Source organism: Phaethon lepturus, unplaced genomic scaffold, assembly GCF_000687285.1.
Source record: "Phaethon lepturus isolate BGI_N335 unplaced genomic scaffold, ASM68728v1 scaffold16972, whole genome shotgun sequence".
In the NCBI taxonomy this organism is placed as follows: domain Eukaryota; kingdom Metazoa; phylum Chordata; class Aves; order Phaethontiformes; family Phaethontidae; genus Phaethon; species Phaethon lepturus.
Genome location: NW_010522831.1, coordinates 1 through 22891, shown reverse-complemented (window position 1 = coordinate 22891; position 22891 = coordinate 1). Strand labels below are relative to the sequence as shown.

Below are 22891 nucleotides of genomic sequence, written 5' to 3'. Positions count from 1 at the left end.
TCAGCAGGTCCTTCCCTCTGTCTCACTATCTCCTTCCTCTTCCCTAGTTCAGGTTCCTGCCCACCTGAAAATCTAGGTATGTTCAAAATGCAGCTTTTCTGTAATTACTGGTCCTGATTTTTTTATTATTCTTTTTTCCCCCAGATGTCATGGTTTAACCCCAGCCAGCAACTGAGCACCACGCAGCTGCTCACTCACTCCCTCAGGGTGGGATAAGAGAGAGAATTGGAAGAGTGGAAGTGAGAAAACCCGTGGGTTGAGATAAAGACAGTTCAATAGGGAAAGCAAAAGCCGCTCACACAAGCAAAGCAGAACAAGGAATCCATTCCCCACTCCCCATGGGCAGGCGAGTGTTCAGCCATCTCCAGGGAAGCAGGGCTCCATCACGCGTAACGCTTACTTGGGAAGGCAAACGCTGTAACTCTGATGTCCCCCCCCTTCTTTCTTCTTCCCCCAGCTTTATATACCGAGCATGACGTCATATGGTATGAGGTACCCCTCTGGCCAGCCTGGGTCAGCTGTCCCGGCTGTGTCCCCTCCCAGCTCCCCGGGCACCCCCAGCCTGCTCGCTGCAGGCCAGCATGAGAAGCTGGACTGTCCTTGACTGCTCAGCAACACCCCAAAACATCAGCACCTTATCAACAGTTTCTCATCCCAAATCCAAAACACAGCCTCACACCAGCTTCTGTGAAGAAAACCAGCTCTACCCCAGCTGAAGGCAGGACAGGTGGTAACTAGACACGCTCTAACACATTCCGCATGGACACTGTCCTTCCCGTCGGCTTCCCCTGCGTTGTACAGCACTCGCAGCAGCCGGATCGCTGCTTGGGCGAGGCCAGAGAAATGCAGGTGCCCCCCACAACCGCCGGTGTCCTCGCTGGCTCCTCGAGCCCAGGCAGCCTTGCTGCCTTCTGCCTTCCCCAGTCCACCAGCGCTGTCCCACTCTCCCCTTCACCGAGCCGCCGTAAAAACATCCTCTGGCCACAGACGGGGAGAGGGACGCGGGGAGCAGCTACGCGGCGGAGAGGAGCTGTGCCATCTCCTGTCGGCATGAAGCACTCGGGCCTTTTCCCCTCCCGTGGAGGTGCAGCCCTAGCAGAGACTGAGGTGAGTGGCTGGGAGCGATCTAGCGCTGAGCTGGCGCGGCCTAAGCGCCATTATTTCATCAACTCCATTTAAAAAGGGAGTTGCACTCCTTTAAGAGTATTTACATATACTGCAGGTTACTTTTTAGCCTCTGCGCTTTCATTAATTGCATTAAGCAGTCTGACTCATGCTCTTACCTAAGCACCGAGCTGTAACGAAGCTGCACGTTGTAGTCATTTAGCGCAGAGCTGTAAGGGTCATTGGTGTTTCCACTAAAACATAACGCCTGCTGTCCCAGAGGGGATGGCTTGAACTTCAAGAATAGGCATGTCCAACTCTAAATTTTGTCTCTCGTCTGCAGGTGTAGCGGAGGTGTGTGACGGCAGGGGTTGTTCTCATCAAAATAGGTGAGTTCTTGGGTAGGATCTGGGGAAAATCAGGCCATTTACAAAATTGTTTTGTGCTCATGAAAAATTGCTGCCTCCCACAATTTATCCCAATAGTTTTGTTTCTTTGCAAAAGATGTTGCGTGACAGAAACATGAATTCTTTTCTGGTCTAAACTGATTCAAGTCTTTTGGTTCATATTAAAAATTGAAAAGTATCTGCAGAATTATGTCGGAACCTCCAGCCTGTGGCTGTATCCACATCACTGTCATCAGGTGTCATACTCACCTCCTGCAATGAATAGCCTGGAGGTGGGAGTGGAAAGGACAAAACTCATGGCAGGTCTTGCTTCTTGGAAACAGCCCTTAATCCTCCCAACTAAAAATCATGTTTTAAACAGGATTTGCATTTTGACAGCAGGGGTAGGATTAGAGCTATGGCAAGAAGAGCCGTGTTGGTAGTACAACAGACTCCAGCCTGTATGATTTTGAGGAAGCTGAATTTTCTGCTAAACATTAAAAAAAAAAAAAAAACAAACCAAACCTGCACTAGTGTCAATACTGCACCTTGTTTATGCAGTGTTATTTTTGTGGGACCAAAAGTCTGCAGGATGAATTACTGGAATATATTTGAGTATTTGGAGTTTGTTTGAATATATAAATGCTGCACTAAAGCCAGAAATACTAAGTCCCTTGTTGAAGCAGAAGGGCCTTTCGCAAAAGGCTGGTCTGCCACATCCCTGTGTACTGTACATGCAGGCTGATTTGACTCCAAAACAGAGATGGCACATTATGTTTTTCACTGTTCCATTCCTCCCCACAAAAATGTACAATAGAAAATGCCAGAAACCTTGTATTACTAATCAAGAACAGCTTTTCTTAATCACAAGATTTTAATAGCTGTTCTGCGTAGAACTATAACTAGTAATCCAATCACTCATGCACTGTCCTCCACTTAATTCAATTTCCTGTAACAACCCAGTGATTGCAGTGCTTTCCTGATGTAGCAATCGTAAAGGCCCGCAGCTCCTGTTCACTCAGGCGTGAAAGACGACTGGATGCACTGATTCCGTTAACCAAAATCAAAGCGAATTGGAATTGCAGCAATACAGTAGAAAAATAAGACCCATTAGAGATTTTATTATTTTTCTAAATCATTGGAAATCAGTTGATGTGCTTTTTGAACGAGGGAAGTGGGGAGGTAAAAACCTGCCCGCTTGTGCATTCATGCTGTAAGCATATGCACGCCGAAGGACCCGAGCCAGAGAACTGTGGCCGCAGCAGTCGGTATGTATGTATGGTCATGTATAGATTGGATATTAGGAAAAATTTCTTCACTGAGAGGGTGGTCAGGCCTGTTCCAATGAACAGGCTGCCCAGGGAGGTGGTGGAGTCGCCATCTCTGGAAGTGTTCAAAAAACGTGTGGATGTGGCGCTTCAAGACATGGTTTAGGGGACATGGTGGCGCTGGATTAATGGTTGGACTTGATGATCTTGAAGGTCCTTTCCAACCTAGTGATTCTGTGATTCTGTATGGATGTGTCCTGAGGCTGTCTCTGTTCCACATGTGACACTTAAGGCATGAAGCCATCTGGTGTGCCTGGCCACAGCTAGTTTTCTGAACCACTGGTGTTAGGCAGCAAAGGAAAGGCAATTTGGGGTACAGCTGTGTCCATCAGCATGCTGACTCTTACCCTCTTTGCTCCTTTATGGTGGGTCCAGGACTGATTTTATGGTTTGGTCAGGTCTGGAACAGAAATGCTACTGCTGTGATTTTTGTCACCAATCCTGTCCTTGCATCTTATTCCTGATGACAACACTTGGGAGACCTCTGTCAGGGCTTCCTTGCTGTCCGGTTGCTCATCCTTGCAAGCCTGGCACCATCACCCGCAGAGTTCAGGGTGTATCCAGATGTTCTTTGCCTTTGGCATCAACACTGCAGGGAGTTGTCATCACCAGGGCCGTGCCATGCTTTCATACCTACTCTTGGTGTTCAGTAACGCTTTTGGAAGCAGACGGTCCTGTTCAGAAGAGACAGCCTGCCACCACCCACGTCCTCCTTGGCGCTGTCACGCTTCAGTTCACAAATTAGTTTTTGCGAGCTAGTGTCAGGCGTGACTTCCCTCTCTTCAGGTTCATTCTCTCATCAATTCACTTGCAGGGGCAACATTTTTAATGAGATTTTCTAATTTCAGAGGGTGTGAGAGACCGAATTCTGGTAAGGATTGCTTTAAAGATGCTGATAAACTGTTCCTCTGCTGACACCTGAGTGTAAAATTGAACAATCCACTTTATGGTCAAACAAGAATTTGGCTGAAAAAACAGGGCCGTGCTCTTGAGTGGCAAGAATGAACAGCACAGACATTGGAGTGCTGCTTTTCAGGCATGTCAAATCATGCATCATATCCCGTAAACAGGTATCCAAAGCTGTAACTCACAATTTTCACTCCTTTGATGCTTATATTCTTCTTCATGTGCGATGTATATTCTTTGCAGTGGATCGGCAAGACTGTGAGCTATAATAAAACAAACAATAGCAAACTCTTTCCTTTTTGGATTGCCTCCTAACACTTTACTAAGCAGGGAACTTTTTTGTTAATTTGTAAGTGATGACTGGCAAACAAATATTTTCACAGATCTGGAAATGACAAGTCCTTGATGAATTTTCCCTGGGGGTCATGTTTCCATGCCATCCCATCAACAGCCTGGTCTGTCTCCAAGGTGAAGAGAGGGAAGAAATCTGCTACTCCAAGTCCATTGGACGTGAAAAGCCAAAGGGAGAAGCATACCTGGTAAGAGCATGTTTTCCTACCAAGCATTGCAGTATGTGGCCTTTAGTAATTACTGTCCATCTTCTACACTGCTCACTGTTCCTTTATTGTATTCTTTCTGGCAATGACTTCTGTACTTCTGCTGTCAGCTATTTTCACCTCGCTGCTGCTGTAAACAGGTACTTGCGTTGCCTTTGGCTTATGCTTTTTGTCTGTGATTGACCATATTATTAGTGGAATGGAAAGACACTGCTGGGTTGCTTGTACACTTTCAATCTGAGGCTAATGTCTCTGTTACAGTGGTTTGCAGAGGAGTATTTTGATCCAACTTTTGAATTAATTGATCAATGTTTATCTCCAGGAGGAATTTTAGACACCTATCTGTTTGCAAAACAATATTTTATTAATAAAAAGACTTACAAACAGTAAGAAAGAAACCCCAATTTTACACTGAATGAAAAATCCAAAATAGACTCACAGAAACGTGCCTCAGTTCTTCACTCTGTACAAAAAATTCCATTGGGTAGTAATCCTACATACACTTTTCTCTAAAGATGGCTGAAAGTACAAAAAAGCATCATGCATACTTCTATGCAGAGTAGCTACACAGCCAGACAGACTTAACAATACACACACAAAAAATCTGTACATCAGTGATTAAAAAAGCCATGCTTTGTGTAGCACCAAGGGGAGAATTACGTGGATTAAAAAAAAAAAAAAATCACTGACAACTGCAAGCCCTGCAATTCTGAATCAGGGACATGACTGGCCAATTTCTGCTTGCAGTTTCATCTCTTCTTTTCTCAAGGGAAAATTGTCAATAAGTGCAAAGAGCTCAGCTGGCGTTGCTGGGAAAGGATAGCGTTCCTTGTCCATTCCGTGCTTGTCCATCACCACGATGTTGAAATTGTAATGGGGGATCCTCAGCAGCAGCCTGCAAAATAAGGAACTTGTTTTGTTAAAGCCCGTCATCTACTGCCTGGGCACTTCAAACTAATAAAGGGCAGAACCAGCCTGTTGGGTCTCAGCAGAGGAAGGCAGGGCTGGTCAGAGCAGGCTACACAGGGTCTGCTTTGTTTCAGCTGTGAGAACAAGGAGTCAGAGAGCGAGCGTCTCCATGTGCTGCAAGCTGTACCTCTACACTAGGGAAAGGTCAAGGTAACTGCATGCAGCTCTGTGTTCTTCTCAGACCTCTGACTGTTAGCAGAGTACCTGCCATTACCTATTTTCTATCACAAGAGAAAAAAAAAACAGGACAAAAAACGTACTATATACGTTGCCTAAAGAAAACCATTGTGATGGAACTAGATTTTTTGAAACTAAAGGAGACTATTCCCTTTCTTGGCTTCCACAAGGTACGAAACCACAACGAGAAAACGCAGGACAAAATTATTGGAGTCAGTTTTCATTGCTTCCTAATAATAACCATCTACCTGGCGGTAACTCCGATTTAGGAGAACAAAAGCTGCTGCTAATCATGGCAGAGTCCTTTCCTTCCAAGTGGTAAATGGGGTCATTTGGGCTCCTCTGGAGGTGTGACAGTAACACAAGTGTATCCTTAGTGCTTTTTTCATCTTTTGCTTGAAGGAGTAATGAACTAGAAGGTCCTTAGACATGCAGTCAGTCAACATCATTGGTGTGTGGAAGATAAATTCAGGCAGCTGTGACAATGGTGTCAGGAGAGGAAAGGTGCTATGTAGAAGAGGGTCTGGGGGGATGTTAGTAAGGTGTGAAGCATCAAAATTGACCTTCCTCAGCCTTCTAACAAGTTTGAGTGCTCTAGGTCTCTTTCTTGTTGCAATTAGGGAACTTGGCTATTAAATTCAAACTAAAATAAAGTTCGGAGTTAAGCTATGGTGATAAGAAACTACATTCCTCTTGTGCCTCATCTCACCTAAGAAGAATGCTTACTTTCTACACATGCAAATGCTAACCTTCTGAGGTTTCCAAAGTTTTAACTAGGGTACCTGTGCTCATTAGTGTACTGAACGCACCCTTAAATGTCTTGAATAAAGTGCCTTCTAGACCTGGAATGCTGTAATTCACACAACTGCAGTAGCAACAGAGGAAAAAAAAATCAAATTGAAAACTAACTGTCACTGAGTGCAGGGAGTGCAGGTCATACCATACTAATTACCAAAACATAGCTCCATTAAAGGTTGAGGGGAGGGCAGGGCAGGGCATGGCATGAGATGTTACCAGAGCTTACTATTTTCCACAGAGCCACAAGAAAACCGCTTCAACTTCAGTAAAAGTACCTTTACTTTTTGGAATAAGAGAGAAGCTCTTTGTGTTCTCTTTCTCCTTTCATAAAGATAAAATGGTTTTATTTTTTGCAATCCAAAAAAAACCTCTCTGACTTGTCAGCATTTTTTATTGTCCCCAATTAAAATTCACTGCATTTCCTCAGGCATATCATGAAAGATGTTGTCTAAAATGCTCCTGGACTCTTTTCCTAAGTACTACTTTCCCTACCACTGAGGCCTTCACGTTTGGCTCTTGTAGTCCTCCTGTCCCTGGGAAATGCTGGCTGGCACTTGAAGTCTCCCTTTCAAGTGAAAACCAGCCTCCCCTGCCAGTCTAAAACCAAGTCAAAACAGTTTAGGCACCTCAGTAAAACTGCTGAATGTTGCAGTCAGGCTGGGAAGGCTGCGATAATCTTCCCTTTGAAATACTGCCCATGTCATTTCTACATGTGGGACTTCAAAGAGCAACCACTGCTTTCCCTTCTGGCCTGGCCACAACCACCAGCAACGCTGCAGAGAAGAGGAGCTGTCACTGGCAGCTGCTCCAAGACTGTCCTTGCAAAGTGACTGTGACCTGTCATGGCTGTGTCAGACAACTCCAGCACAAATACAGATGTACTTAATGTATTTTCAGTGGCAGCACCCAAAAATATAGATCTATAACGTGATCAAAAGGATACACAGGGGCTTCACATGAATTCAGAAATGAACTCAGTTTGAGCAAAGGGGCAAGGAAGACATGGAACTTGAAAGAGTGGCCATAGACTTCAACTTGTTTCACATTTAAATGGGCTGTGACACATTAAATGGTCACCATTTCACCATTAAATGGTCACAGCCTATTTCAATGTGAAACAAGATGAAGTCTACGCTCTTAATTTCCTAAATACCAAATGCCCATGAATTTGTAGTAGCTATTACAGAGAGAGAGAGCAAATTAATCCTCAAACTTACTCATCAACATCTATCTTCCAGTGTCTATCTACGTACATTAGAGTATAATATGTATATTTAGAGAGTAAGAGAATGCATCATATACACTAAGACACAACTATAATAGCAGTAAGAACTTACTTTACCTGAGTTGCAGGGCAAGTGACGGGGGCAGCAGCTTTACACCTATTCTTCCTATCTGTGCTGGGAAGACACCAACCAATTCAACTACGGTAACGTGTCGGAGGTCTAAACCACACTGTGCCGGCTGGAAGAGTTATAAGAAGAAAGAGGTGTGTTAGTTATCAGTGAGAGAACAGGGGGTGGTTTTGAGATGCAGCAAGCGTTCATAAAGAGTCCGATCTTCTTATGTTAGTAAGGTGGTTTAAACTGAAATGAGAGTGTACTTTGCCAAGTCTCTAATTCTCACTGCGAAGAACTAGAGCCTGATGACTCCAGGGGATGTTAAATGATGGGTTCTTAAGTACTCTAAGAAAAAGAACACACAAGGACCACCTGGGAGAAATATAAACTTATCATCTTTGTAATGACATGAAAAGGTGCCAGGGTATCAAGCATTGTGCCAGTAATCTAATTTGGCAATCAAAGCAAGGTATGTGAAATGGAAGTCGACTGCATAAAGCCTTCTTTCATGCCAACTTATTTGACCATTGACTTGTTTGTCATTTTCATCAATATATTGCATTTTCTTGCCAAGTTAATCTAATAGGGGGAAAGGAAAACTTTTTTTTTAATACAACTGTACCTTAAGCCAGCAGTTAAAAACATCATGATGTTCATATCCCAAAGACTATTTATACTGAATTTTGTTACAGTTGTGAGAAAAGAAACAGGACAGACACACTTGCCGCTGTGAAAGAATCCAGGATTGGCTCCTTTCCCTAAGGACACGGATACATCCCTAAGTCTAGCAAGAACCCAACAAGAGCATCACATTTACAAAACACAAGAAGGACAATTACCAGAAGTGTTCTTGTTTTTGGAACAAAATACCCCAGTGCTACCTCCAGCACTCTGGATGACTTCTACACTGAGTCTCTGGTCCTTTGTTTGCTGGTGCAGGGGTTATTTCTGAAGCTATTCACACTTCCTTGCGTTGTAGTTACAAAGTCTGTGAGCCTAGTTTGCATGAACTGCAACCACTGAAGTGCTGAATGGTTTAGGAGTTTTTTTCAACTTCTTTAGGAGCTGAGTTAGGGAATGATTATTAAGTACAAGTTAATATTAAATTAATTTGGGGAGGATGGAAGAGGGCGAGAGGCCTGGGTCAGTCAGAGGCAGCACAATCCAGAACAGAGCTGAATTAAAGACTGGGGACATGTTTCAACTCAAACCCATGTGGAAAGGATTAATGCAGAACCACTACCGCTTCAGCCAGATCCTCCAGTGGCCACAATATAATAACAGAAGTTTGCAGATTTCTGTCAAACAGTGGAGCCTGTTCTCTTGTGTCTTTCTTTAAAGAAAAAAAAATAGTTGCACCCTGAACTGTGTTTTACCTGCAGCATTCCCAACTGCATCCTGTAGAAGAAGTTGGCTGCGGTAGGAGTTGAAATAATTAGCAGTCTCCGCTTCTCATAAAATTGATCCAGAAGTGCAGCTGCAGTCCTCACATTCACATTAATATTCATGGCTATAATTAAATTTAAAACAAAAATTCTAGAGCATACTGAAAACAGATCTATTTCTAAAAGCACAAACTATCAGCAGAAGCACAAGAAGAAGAAATAATAATGAAGAAGATATGGATGAAATACTGGCCTCGTTGAAGCCAACAATTTTATCTTAAGCTGTTCTGGCTTGCAAGATGGACTGACTCCAGAATGAGAAATTTTGTAGAGAGCTTTGAGCTAAAACATGCTATCAGTTGTGAGGTACCATCATCATCCTAGGAAAAAGGAGCCAAAAGTGGGCAAGGTTTCAGCTGTAAGTGCAGATTGGCAGAGGAGAGAAAGATGGTAAGTTTCTTACCTCTAAGGCATTAAAGTTTGCAGCTGTATTCACACACACCCTTCCCAAATTCTCACTGCCATGAGAACTGGCAGCCCTTCTGGTAAAGTGGTGAAATACTCACTTACGTGCACAGGTTGGTTCCACTCCTGACCACCCCAAATTGTACTGGCATACTCTAGCTGGGCTTCCTTGCAGCTCATAGCCACCAATGCAGGAGAACTCGCATGTAGCGCCATAGTTATTTCCATCACCTGAACACTTGATGTAGCCATTATCTGGGGCGTTTAATTTCACACAACGCCTGACTTTAAGCAAGAGAAAAAAAAAAAAAAGACAAACATGAATCACCCTGTTTGTTACTAGGGTAGCATAGCCAGTGGAATACCAATATAAAAAACATTTTTCTGTTTGCTTTCTATATTATTAGAGTCATGTACCTGAAAACATCAACCAACCAAAAAAAACCTCTCCTAACTCATATGTAAACTGAAATGATACAGATGTATAGGTGTATGCATGTGATTGTGGTATCAACGGTGACAAAAAGTCATGGAGCACGAAGAGAGCTGAAGCTGAAACCTACAGGTTTCATCTCTGTATATTCAACTCCAAATTTCAAGATCTGGACTTGTGAAAGGGCAGCCCTGCTTGACAGATGCGAGTCACAGCTGAAAACACTCCTTTGTGGACTTGCTTCAGCAGCTCACAAGCTAAGCATCAGGGAGAAGCCAGCGGGAGGGAAGGGGTGTGGAGCTGGAGGCAGGACTGATCAAAACATAGCTCTCCCCTGACATGCAGAGTGCCGAGCACTGGCCACCCACCCCGCTGCAGGCCTGGCCCCTACGGCCTTCAGCAAGATGTTGTTCTCCCGTTCAGCATCAACACACAGTTTATATACACATCCATATGCAGACAAATATAGAAATAAGGACATTTCTCAAATTCCCTACTAAGCCAGATGCAAATCAGTGACTGTATTTATAGGGTAAAACATCATTCTTACCTCTGACTTTAACAAGAAATTTGCAAGTGCCTTTGTTTTCAGCTCTGTCATACACAGTATATTGGATTTTGTGGTCACCTTCTGGAAAATGTGACCCTGGTGGCAGGCCTTTCAAAATAACACTGAAACAGGAGGCAAAAACAGGACAGACATTCATAAATTCATCAGCTGCCTACTGATAATGCTGTAAAAGCCTAAAGAGTGAGGTTTGTGGCATGCTAAGGTTGTCTGGCTGCACTGCAACGACTGAAGACTGAGAGCAAGCAAAGAAAGAAGCTGGGCAGCAGCGACCAGAGTATTTAAACTTGCTCCCAGCAGCCCACCCTGGAGTTGTACGAAAGGGTCCCACCCTGCTGAGGCAAGGGAGGGAGAGCAGGCAGGGCCTGCTCGCTCCTGTAAGACAACCCATACTGTAGCCAAGCATCACGCCATGCTCAAGGGAACTCGAGCTTCCTTTCCCTTATATAAGGAAAAGTCAAGATTGATCCTCCCTCATGTTGTATCGTGAACAATCCACTTGTTAGGGCTGCAGCATAAGCCAGAGCCAGCGGAGTGTAAGAAAACTTCCAGCCTCTTACAATGGGAAACGTACCCCATCTGGCTGCTCTGCACCGCTCCCATGTTTATACTCATGTACAAAAATGAAATAGAAAGTGAGATTTATTGTCACAGCAGAAGGGTGGGGTGATCCACAGAAGCATTTTCACCTGGAACTTGTTCCTATCCTGCAGATGTGTCAGGAGAATTCAGACATGCTAGACGTATCCTCAGTACTGAAGCAGTGAGGTTGAGCAGCGTTCCATGTAATGGGAGAGCTTACATACTCACAGGCCTGCAGGACCCAGTGCATTTAAGGAAAGCACTGTACCTCTAAACACCACAGTTTAGCAAGATTTTATAAAAATAGATTTATGGAAAAGCTTTCATAGATTCAACAGCTAGCCTCTTAGAACTGGGAACAGTTACTCGTATGACAAAGTCTATATTGGATATTCCTAATTTTTTGGGCCTGCCAGATGTTATTTATTTCATCAAAAAGACTTTGGAATTTCTTTATTATGACACTTTTCAAAGTTTTTATTTTACCAGGCTTAACTTTTTTGATGCTGTTAATTGCCGTAGAATTATCATATTAGACCTTAACAGCAATATTGTTTTTAGTTGTGTAATGAATTCTTCTTTCTGATATTGTTTAAACTGTACCAATAAAAAGGCAATGTCACTGTGTCTTTCAACAGCTATTTTGTATTCACATAAAACTGTAAACATCTTTAAGCTTACAACATTGAGATTTTAAGCTTAATCAGTCCACTAATATAGAGTTAAAAGATGTAACTTGCTTAATGAAAAAAGCAGTTTTTTCTGTACTCTTTCCATTACAATAATCTAGACTGCCATAAATCCTGCATGATAAAGTTGTGAAAATGGGGCAGTGCTACCATCACAAGTGCACCTTGTTCTTCTGGAAAATGTGACTGTGAAACCATAAAAACGGTCAAGGAAATTTTGAAGAAAGTGGTAATTTTAATCCAGTGTTCAAAGCTGCTTAAGTTTGAAATGAAAAGTGTTACTTTACAAGTAGCATTAAGTACAGAACACTGTGACATCAGTACTCAGCACTACTTCAGGAAGAAGCCTAAAGATGTTTGCAGATATTGGTTTGTGACACAGTTTGTCTTTTTTTTTTTTTAAGACAGTCAAAATTGCCTCTGTTCCTACCTCCAATGTTTTCATTTTTCTGTATAAAAGGTAATTTGCTGTAAGAAAAATTGTTGTATATGAGAAGGGACCCACAAAGAAGCTCTGGAAAATTTCACAGGTGCAGTCAAAATGCTATTGTCATTTATTCCATCAGCTCTAAAACAACCACAACAATCTGCTGCACCGCTACATGCCAGGTCCTGAACAATTCAAGTTGTCAGTGTTTATTTTTTCAATTAAACATGCAATTCTTTACAGGCCATTGTCAGGTGACAGCTATAAATAAGCATCTTGGATGAATTAAGGGGAAAGGCTACCTGGCCATCCTCATCAGCTGCTTTACTAGCCAAGGACCCCAGGAATAAAAAGGGGAAAATGCAAACATTTATAGATTTGCACCTACTCTGTCAGAATCCCGTCAGCAGTGTCCCGTCCTTCCGGGGTGTCCCAGAACACTCTGGCCGTCAACTTGTTGGGCTCCGCAGTTTTCTCCTTCACACTCGGGCACTGGATTCTTGGAGGTTCAGTATCTGTTGAAATAAATGTCACAGAAATGGGCATGTGTGCATGTGTTATAGCTATGCATTTTCTTCACAGTTCTTGCTCTGTTGTCAGTGTAATTCGGGACCAACCTTCCGCTGCCCTCCTCAATACTGGAGCTGTCTCAGCCAAGGCAGGTGGAAACTGTATTTCTCACCTTTTTGTAAGAAGAGTAAGAAAGAGATGACAATGATCAACCCTTGCCCCAATGTAAAAAATAATTAAAAAGCAGTTATCATAACTTTCTTTATCTAGTCCCCAGTTAAAAAGCAATGTCTACATATTGACTGTATTTAGCTTTGAACTCTAAGGAGGGATACCCAAGACTGTACCCGAGGAGCCTGACCCTTCTCATTGTCTGCTCTGCCTCTCTTTGTTCATCTGAGTGGTGGAGATTGTGCTTAAGAACATTTGTAAAGCACATTGACCATAAATCTCTCTGCATATAATAACCTTGCATGTTACTGTTAAGTCTTGGTTATTCTTCCTGCAGCAAAGGGAAAAAGAGAAGCAATGGAAGATTGACAAAATTGTCATTTTGCAGGCAATTGCTGCTGCATTTGATTTTTTCCAAGTAATTCTTAAAATAATGCCTTCCAGGCAATACAAAATAAAAAATAGACTGGGTAAAGTTTTGAAAGTTTATTTAAACTGCTACCAGAACATTGTGACTGTTATTCAGGAGTAAAGGAACAGTGGCAATGATAAAAAACCCTGATGAGGACAAAGGCAATGCACAGCTACTCATCTTCAGCCACTTCCATTGCCAGTCTTGCCAGCTGAGTAGAAATACATGGGCAAACCAAGTCCAAACACCATTACAATCATTAATTAAAATTTTAAAAAGCTTCTTTAATAGCTTAGTCTCAGGGTTTTTTTTTACCATTGCTTGGGTTATACCCAACCCAAAATTAAGTCTGAATCCATGAGATCTTATATGAGCTTTAAAAACGAACACAGAGACAGGATTGCTCTTTACCTGCAAATAGAAAACAATCCCTGAAGGGCTGCTTAAATTTGAAGGGTTCCAGGCCTTGTCTTTTCATTTGCAGGACAGACACAAAAAGTACAATCTGGATTTCTTTCCAAAAAATAGCAACGAGAAAAGGTTTAGGTCTTTATAAAGCATCAAATATGCAAAATAATTTCATAGACCCTCATATTCTACAAGCAACGCACAATGTTTTCTACCAGTTTAACCGAGACAAGTGCAGCCTTGCTATAGCCCCTTCAAACTTTTAATGGCATTCCAAGAACCTGGGACTCTTGAAAACTGCTGCATCTCTATTTCTTCTGTAAGAGTTTTCCCCCAACCCCAAACACTGCAGCTTTGTGAGGCACTTCCACAGGAAGAGCTCCTGTCTCAATTTTACACAGGAGGGAGTGGGGGAGGCACAGGCAGGTAAGTGTCATACCAAAGTTATTCAGAAAACATAAGGAATCTTGCAAGCTGCCTTACACAAATGCTTTTTTTTGTGTGTTTTTTTTTCTAAATAAACAATGAAAAAAAATCTTCCAATAGTATTGGGAGGATAACAGTTGATTTCTTTGTAGATCCTACTAGAAGGTGAAGCTAGCAAGAGTAGGTTCCCACTACAGAGAGTAGAGCAATCACAAATGAACAGCAGAATCTTCTAAATGGCTTTTGAAGCTTCCTGTACTTTACAAGGACACCCGTCACTAAAGATACTTAAGGCACTTAGTTCTTCTTTGTGGCATCTTTAACTTTTTGACTTTTTGGATTCTTTCACTCTTCCTTCCCTCACCTGCTGCAGAAAAACAAGCGAGCAGGATTTTCACACATCCACTCCAGCTGTGGGAAGCACTTTGTCTTGTTTCCTCACGTTTCTTATTCACTGCCTTATTTTTAGAGTACCTTCCCATTATGTGTGGGAAACATGCTCACATCACAGCCATCAAGATCTCTGCCCTCCTCTACAAAACTACATTGCTCTCAATAACCCCCCCAGTGTAGCTGAACTACGGTAGGAAACAACCCAGGCTCACCAAGGTTGCTTCTGGCTCTGGTTAGTTTACTGTGCTATCAGCTCACCACTCTGCTGTGGACAGTATACATTTATTCCAGCATTACGTTTATTTAAAGACAGAACGGCATTTAAGAACCCAGTGTTTTAAGCACTTAATTAATCAGAAAGCTCATTACGCTATTTAGTGCAGAGAAGACTGGTTGGTATGAACAGGCTTGGACTTCCACATCGGAAAGACAAACAATACGGTTACTGTGAGAACCGACGCACCAAGCACCCAGGGGCCAGGCAGCCTTTTTAGCTGGACGTAAAATTTCCTGGAAAGGATATTTTCTTTGGTCATTTCAGCTGCCTCCTAGCATTCAACAGGCACAAAATGAAGCCCACCAGAATAACTCTCCTTCGAGCCAGACCAAGAGAAAGCAGCTGTCTACCAGAGGCTCTCTAACTGCAGTGGCCACTGGGATGTGTTAAACCAAACAGTGCTCAGGTCTTTTTCCTTGTGCCCTTGTACAAAGTTGCAGCCAATCTACAGCGTATTAAGCACCTTGGCCACAGCCTGGCAGAAAGATGACAGGTCTAAAAAAACCCAACCCATTTAAATGCAGAGGAGGCAACCAGGGAACACCCAGGCAAACACACAAGTGCCAAAACTGAAACACACTCCCCCCGACACACACACAAGTGTCAAAAGTGAAACACACCCCCCCCCGCCCAAACCCCTTCAATAAAATGTATGATGTGAGCAAGGTGCCCACCTGCAGGTCAAAAACCAAAACTTGTTCCAAAACAAACCCCAACAGAGGAACCCACAAGATCGCTGACTGCTGGGGAGGTTTTATCAGAGGGAAAAATAATCCTGTAAGCACCAGATTGTCAGACTCTCTTGCTTAATAAGTATTCCGGGGCAGAGTTGGAGCCAGGACATGCTGCAGGGTGTCTGACCCCATGCAGCGAGTCTTAACGCTTTTCCTACAGTGTCACTGCTGAAAGACCGATGAAAAGCCAAGCAGATTTATTTAAGCTGTTTAGCTGGGCTGTGTATTAAACAGGTGAATCTCGCCTGTATCACGGGCAGGGAAACTGAGTTTTCAGTAAAACTTTGGTGCTGTTCAGCCACTACTTCTCCTACTTATTCTCTCTTAATTCTTGTAAGCTGTCGCTCTTCTTGGCTACTTGGCAGCAGCGACTGGTACTCTGGCTCCACGCGGGGAAGTGGCATTGAAGTCATGGCACCAGGAGGTCAGCAGCGGAATACCAAATTTTAAAGCGACCTTTTGAGCTTTGTGGAGAAAAATGCTAAGTTTTCAAATAGGTTTTAGATATTTTCTTTTAAAACATACTTCTGGGACTGGCGATATTAATGGTTTCAACAAAATTTAGAAAGTTTGTTGACTGCCTTTCTCATAGTTTGTTAAAGGTTTATGTTTATTTGCTTGTGAATTTGAGATGACAAGAAGAAAGAAACAGAGGGATGGTACTGAATGCCCACTGCTTGCTTATTCAAGAGTCCATACAGGATAAGTAAACGGTTTGCTGCTACGTAAACATGTTGTTATTACTGATTACTGATGACATTAAACAATGGCTGGAAGTTAATTCAAAACATTAGTCTGTGTCAAAGGCATAAAGAGATGAAGAAACTGGAAACAATAAGAGGGAATGAAAAACACTGTTCTGCTCTCCCCACCCCACTCCACAAGACATTGCTCTGTATTTCAAAGCATCCATTATCAGGGCCTGTATAATTAATGACTCGGAGTACAAAGCTTGTTTCAGACATCAGTAGTTGGAACCTGTTTAGTTAACTACCTATCAATACAGTCTTGGGATGTGACAAAAGGATGACTTAGCACGGTGACAGCCATTTACCCCAACCTCTGTTATACAATCAGTAGGAAAATGAAACCTTTATAGAAGAAAAGGTAACAAGAAAAAGTAACATTTATCAATCCTCTAGAGGAAAAGACTCATTTCAATCTATGTTACAGTGCATTAAGGATATAGTGGAAACATTATTCAAGTGAGTATTGGTATTTTTAGCTAGCTGATAACCAAAAGCAGCTGTATGTTGATCTTTCTTAATCAAAGTTATTTCAGCAACACGAAGGATATCCTTCCTCTTATAGAAGGGGGACAGGGGACAGACAGTCTGCTTTGTTACAGCAAAATACTCACTGTTTGTCAGGGCTCCTGTAAGTGACTGCTAAAACATATCTAATTTTCTTTGCTTAAAAAAACAAATTTTCTTCCCTTTTTAATGAACACCTGTTTCAGCAATGATGTTAGCCTGATGCTTTTCCTACATGGATCTTCACTACCACACTATGAACCCCAAGTAGTTCTGTGCAAAAATGCTAAGCCGTGCAACTGCAGTACAAAAGGGAAGAGGAAAGCCCCTTGTTTTCAAGAGGAATGTCAATTCAGGTCTGCAGAAATTTTGACATACTTGATGCTAATAGCTGTGGTGTCCCCAGGCCACTTCCCTAACTATTTGCAACAACATGAGCTTTACCAGCCCATGCCTACGATCACACGTAACATCCCTGCTATGCACAGGGCAAAGTAATTGCTTATACACTAAAGTAACAAATGAAACAGCTTCTTTATCTTTCATCACTCCCCTCACCTTAATTTTATTCCTCAGCTGAAAGTGAGAAAGAACATCTATTCAGCTGGTTCTCTCCTGGCCACTGGTAAGCTTTCATAGACTGCATGTCACTGATGACTTTACCTTAATTACTGAATTACAGTAAGGGATGTGTGTTCAATTGCAAATTGCATTATACTGTTAGGGTCATGTCTGGTCACAAAAAAAAAATCTCTATCCTACCTATCAAGAGGTCAAAAGGTAACCTTATTAAGCAGCCTGCTAACTCACTATTTGCATATAGGAACTGTGTGCACACAAGATTTGAAGGAGTCTTCTCCATACTATGTGGTATTACCAGAACTTAAATAATAGTATTACTTTTATTGGGTTACTTAGGACTTGCAATCATACCCTATGAAACAACTATTCTGCATTTTTGGAATCAAAAAAGAAGTGTTAGTGCTAACTTAGCCTCTCTTTTTTTTTTTTTTTGCTTAAGATGTACTTACTCTACTCTGCAAGACAGCATCCTCTGTAATAAGCACCCTATCCCTGCAAACAGACAAGGTTCTGGAAGTGCCAGGAAATAAAGAGGACAGCATTTTATCATTCCCAAACTTAAAAGGGTTTGTTTTTCTTCCTCTGCCCACATTATTGAGAAGGACAAGGCTCATTTTTGTAAATAAAAACAAAGGACACTACAAGCAGTCTAGACCTAAGCAGCAGGATCATTTACACATTGGTACAACACCAAGTAACAGGAAACCTGAAAAAAATTCTACAAACGACAGGCCACAGTGGAGAGACTCCAAAGCTATTTGCTAACCTAGACTGAGCCACAGGCATTCCGAGGAAAACCGAGCCATCATACACAAAAAAACACTGAGCACAAATACTCTACCACCCACAAGCTGAAATTACTGGTAGCCAATTCAAATGGCCAAAAAACCCCTCCTTCCTTTGTGGATGGCTGCTGAACCTTTTATCAGACTTCCAGAAACAAGAGCAGCAGCTGAGACTTCACTATCTGCTGAAATCTCATTAGTAGGAAGGAAAGTTAAATCTTAATATTTGCTTATCTCTCTTTTGGTTTATGTATATAGAAACAATTATCCCAGCTGAGGTTCCTGGGAGACTGCTGACTATGTAATGAAAATGACTGGCATAACTAATGTGAACTAGGCTGAAATTTAGTTTAGCTCACTGCAGCCACGCTGGTAACTACAATCCATTCATATTCCCAGGACGTATTTGGAGACCAAGATCGTAAGAAAGAAAAGCAACAGGGGAGGTCAGCTAAAGGGTTTAGTTTCAAACTTGTTTTACCATTAAGTTGCAAAGAGCAGGACAGACTGCGGCACAGAGAACATGCTAAAAGAGCAGCACAGTAATTACAGACTACCAATGAGTCACCCAGGAGATCAATGAAGGCCGTTATAAGCATTGTAAAGTACTGACCATTTACACCAGCTCCATCTTTATTAAAGTGAAACACTTGGAGCTGATAGCTTGTGTGTAAGGAAGACACTCACTTGGGACTGAAAGTACTAGGTGACAGTGGTATGTCTCTGTATCCCTTGGAAAATGTTCTCTGCTTCCTCAAAAGGGACAGTTGCTTTTCCTCCCGAGGAATGCGATAAAAAAGCATTTTGGAATTAATTTGGAGGACTCAGGCACCATCACGTACCTCAAGATACAGACTTTCTGGAATGCCAACCAATCCTCCTACTTACCAACGCAGGACGCTGGCCGGCCACTCCAAACTTTGTTGTCCATGCACGTTACTATACGGTCGCCTTTCAGCTGGTATCCCGGTGAACAGTAGTACTCACACCTCGAGCCAAAGTAGGCACCATCTAAACACTTGAAGCCCCCATTGGTCGGCATGGACAGGGTGGGGCAGCGCTTTTCTGGAATAGAAAACAAAGACTTCCGGAAACGTGTTCTCCCCCCTTTAGAGTAGTGTGAATGGGGGGTATTATACAGAAATAAAGCAGCAGCTAGCAAACAAGTGGGAGAAATTCATGTTCCACATGAGGTTTTTTACACTGTTCTTATTAGCCACATTTCAAATTTATCTCTACATACACATTAGTGGCCCAGTACAATATTTATATGAGAAAAAGATGACAAGTACCTATTTCTCTCTTCTTAGAAAATGTTTTACTGCAGGAGCCCATTTAGACACCTGATACAAATTGTGTCAACTTATAAAATCCAAGATGGCAATATTTTAAAGCAGCTTTATGGCTCTGGCATAGAACTAATCCCACAAATCAAAACCCCACACTCATAAAACATTTCCTATCTGCCAAAAGTATTTGTATCACTCACGATACTTGTTGTGTCATGTACCACTGTAAGATCCTCAACAAGAAGTCTATCTACATATCCAAGTATATTGTTGTCCTGGTTTCAGCCAGGATGGAGCTGGTTTTCTTCGCAGAGGCTGGTGCGGGACTGTGTTTTGGATTTGGGATGAGAAGCTGTTGATAGTGTGCTGATGTTTTGGGTTGCTGCTGAGCAGCCAAGGACAGTCCAGCTTCTTGTGCTGGCCTGCCAGCGAGCAGGCTGGGGGTGCACGGGGAGCTGGGAGGGGACACAGCCGGGACAGCTGACCCAGACTGGCCAAAGAGATATTCCCTACCATACGACGTCATGCCCAGTACATAAACTGGAGTTGGCCGGGGGGCGGAAATCGCTGCTCGGGGACGGGCTGTCGATCACGGGGTGGTGAGCCATTGCTGTATTGGGCATCACTTGTTCTTGTACATTCCTTTGTTGGTATTATCATTGTTGTTACCTTTTTTTTTTTCCTGTCCTATTAAACCGTGTTTATCTCAACCCACGAGTTTTTTCCCAATTCTCTTCCCCGTCCCACTGCGGGAGGGGGAGTGAGCGAGCGGCTGTGTGGTGCTTAGTTGCCGGCTGGGGCTAAACCACGACAATTGTCAATGTTTAAAATAATACCAGTAACAATCTGAAGATCACTGTTTCAAAGGCAAACAGTTTATTGTCTGCCGAACCTGCGGCGCAAGCTGCTTTTTAACCTGCGGCGCAAGCTGCACTCACAGATTCCATAGCTACTTACGTTTGCACAGCGCTTTGCCAGACCAGCGTTTGCTTGACTGACAAATTAGCTGCTGAGAGCCATGCAGTTCATAGCCTTTTTGACAGCGAATATCACATCTTGTCCCCAATACGTTCTTGTAATATTCCCCTTGAGGTGTCCTGCAGTTTGCATAACCATGTTTCACTTTAATGGGAGAGCACCACGGTGTTTCTGGCACAGAGAACAAAAAAACACACATAGTAGCTGGCAAAATGTAAAAGGTCAGACACGAATATAAAATCACTTTATTCAAGGTCACAGAGAAGACATGGGAAAAAAATCTTATTTTAAAAGTCACCAATACTCAAAGTGGGGAAGCAAGGTACACTAAGTCTTATACATCAGGTCAGCCCTTCAAAGACTGGCAGTTCTTTTTTATTACAAACATTAAAGATTGTAGCCATTGCCTTGCAGGGGTGCGTAGTGTGGGCTACGTTTTTTTGTCCATGGAATAAGTGTGCCACCATGTGGTCAGTTTGAGGACAACCAGACCTTTTTTCCCCTCTTGTTTTTAAATGGATACATCTAACTCTCTTTGGTAACAAAAGCTTGCATTAAGAACACCTTTGGTCTAGCTGTAGTTGTCATCTTTACAACATTTAACTCTCTTACTGCTCAGTTACAAAAAAAAATCTTCCATAATAATTTGTGCAGTAAAGGACATTGCCTTGGCTGAACTCTGATAGTTCAAGCTCTCACAGTTAGAAAGGATGTCACTTACACAAAACATATTGCCCACATGTCAAGCCTGTCTGTACACATCCTCCACAAGTCAGAACAACCGCTCAGGGTTTAAATACGGATCCAGTTTTGCAAAGTTACTTTCCGAGTTAGCACCCAGGTTTAAGCCTGAACTGGAACTTGTGAAGTGTGCAAGAACAGCAGCTCCCTCGCTGTTCTCAGCAGTTCTGTGGTACCACACTGAAATGTCCAAATACTCCTTACATCGCGAACAAACTAGCCTTCTACCAGCAAATGGGCACAATACCATTGCCATGATTAAATCTGAAGGCAAGTGTCCAATCCAACAAAGAGCTTTTGAGAAAGAGCTCCTCTCTTTCTGCTAGTAATTTGTAGCTTCCAAGGGCAACATGCACATATTTGACAGCACAAACTCCTGCACTCCCTACTGTCAAATCCTTCAGAGTGTGTCGATGTTCATTTACGAACATACTATATACTTAGCACATATTCAGAAAAAGGACCCAAGCTGCAGAAATTTAAATTCAGTTCTAAATGTTCTCAAAGGTCTGGACTTCATGTGCTGTACTCTTCACCTCTTTATAGAGGGGGACTGCTTTTCCCTAATATCATGGAAATGTAGCCTGAAATATTACAACCACCTTCTAGTTGCTCCTGGATGCAGGACAGTGACATGCATGGACCTGCCAAGTCAGAGGAAAGCTGGAATTTGGCTGGGACTTCATGGCTAATGCTCCTACTAAACTCATGAGGAAAAGAGAAACACATGTACGTAAACCCGAACCTTTAAAAACTGGTCAGGGCTACACTCTAAAATACTCAGGATATGGGTACAGTCTTCTTGTGAGGATCACCATACTGTGATACTGACGGGTGCAGTATCAGACAGAGACTTGCCCTTCCCAGCCAAAGCTTCAAAATCTTTGTTTAGCTTTAACAACAGGGTGCACCAAGCAAGCTGTGCTTTTTTTGCAGTGGGCAGCTTCTCAGTAGGAGTTTCCTACACAAGGAGTGACTAAGCCTGCCCCTTCTCAGCTCCAAGATTTGAAAAGGACATATTGAGAGGGAGGGAGGGATTGCAGGGCAAAAAGAGAAAGATGACAGTTCCTGAAATCCTGTGTAACAATGTGTGACATGCAGGAGGTACGTGACGAAACTTTTGAAGTCTGCAAGAAAGATGGAAGAAAAAAAACCAACCAAACAAAACACAACGAGTTTTAGCCTTCATCCTTACAGTGTCACAGAAGACATTTAAAAATAATCTCTAGATCATCTTTGGCAGATGTTCACTTCTAGCTCTTAATTCCAGTAGTTATTATGTGTAGTTTTCTACACAATTTGGATCAGGACCACACATAAATCAACAAAAATCAATACAGCCTGTTTTATTTCTTATACATGGGATATTTATATTCAGTATACAATGTCTCTAGGACCTATTTACACTATCCCAATGGAAGCTACATCTTGCTCCCTCCCTAGGGCCCGGGTGAGAGACGTCACCAGGAAACTCCCTGGTCTGGTTCGGCCCACTGATTACTACCCCCTGTTGGTCCTACAGGTTGGCAACGACGAGGTTGCGCTAAGAAGCCCAAAGGCAGTCAAAAAGGACTTGAGAGCACTGGGGCGGCTGGTCAATGGAGCGGGAGCACAGGTAGTGTTTTCATCAATCTCTTCAGTGACAGGGAAGAACACTGAAAGGAACAGGAAAGCACACCTGGTCAACACATGGCTCAGGGGCAGGTGCCATCATCAGAATTTTGGGGTTTTTGACCACAGGGTGGCTTACACGGCAGCGGGCCGCCTCGCAGCAGATGGAGTGCAATTGTCTCCAAGGGGCAAAAGGATTCTTGCTCA

The 22891-nt window shown here is 42.7% G+C and overlaps 1 protein-coding gene across 1 annotated transcript; it reads right to left on the bottom strand.

Annotated features, from left to right (window-relative positions):
- Positions 1-4626: 4626 nt before the first annotated feature.
- LOC104616810 (sushi repeat-containing protein SRPX-like) lies at positions 4627-21329 on the bottom strand. Its single transcript, XM_010281950.1, has 9 exons — positions 21155-21329; positions 20312-20503; positions 18954-19130; positions 12503-12629; positions 10399-10520; positions 9521-9700; positions 8942-9075; positions 7568-7689; positions 4627-5176 (listed from the first exon to the last, which is right to left on the bottom strand). Exons 1-9 carry the CDS (start codon positions 21327-21329, stop codon positions 4996-4998), a joined length of 1410 nt encoding a protein of 469 aa, XP_010280252.1. The 3' UTR covers positions 4627-4995.
- Between the last annotated feature and the right edge of the window lie 1562 nt (positions 21330-22891).

Bases quoted from the DNA above. Each gene is read 5' to 3' on its own strand.
- LOC104616810 (XM_010281950.1), bottom strand. From the start codon at position 21,329: ATGGCAATGGTATTGTGCCCATTTGCTGGTAGAAGGCTAGTTTGTTCG. The intron at 10,521-12,502 runs GTAGGTGCAAAT...CTCCTGTTTCAG, and splicing joins GCTGACGGGATTCTGACAGA to TGTTATTTTGAAAGGCCTGC. The intron at 9,076-9,520 runs GTAAGTGAGTAT...ATTTAATTATAG, and splicing joins AGTGGAACCAACCTGTGCAC to CCATGAATATTAATGTGAAT.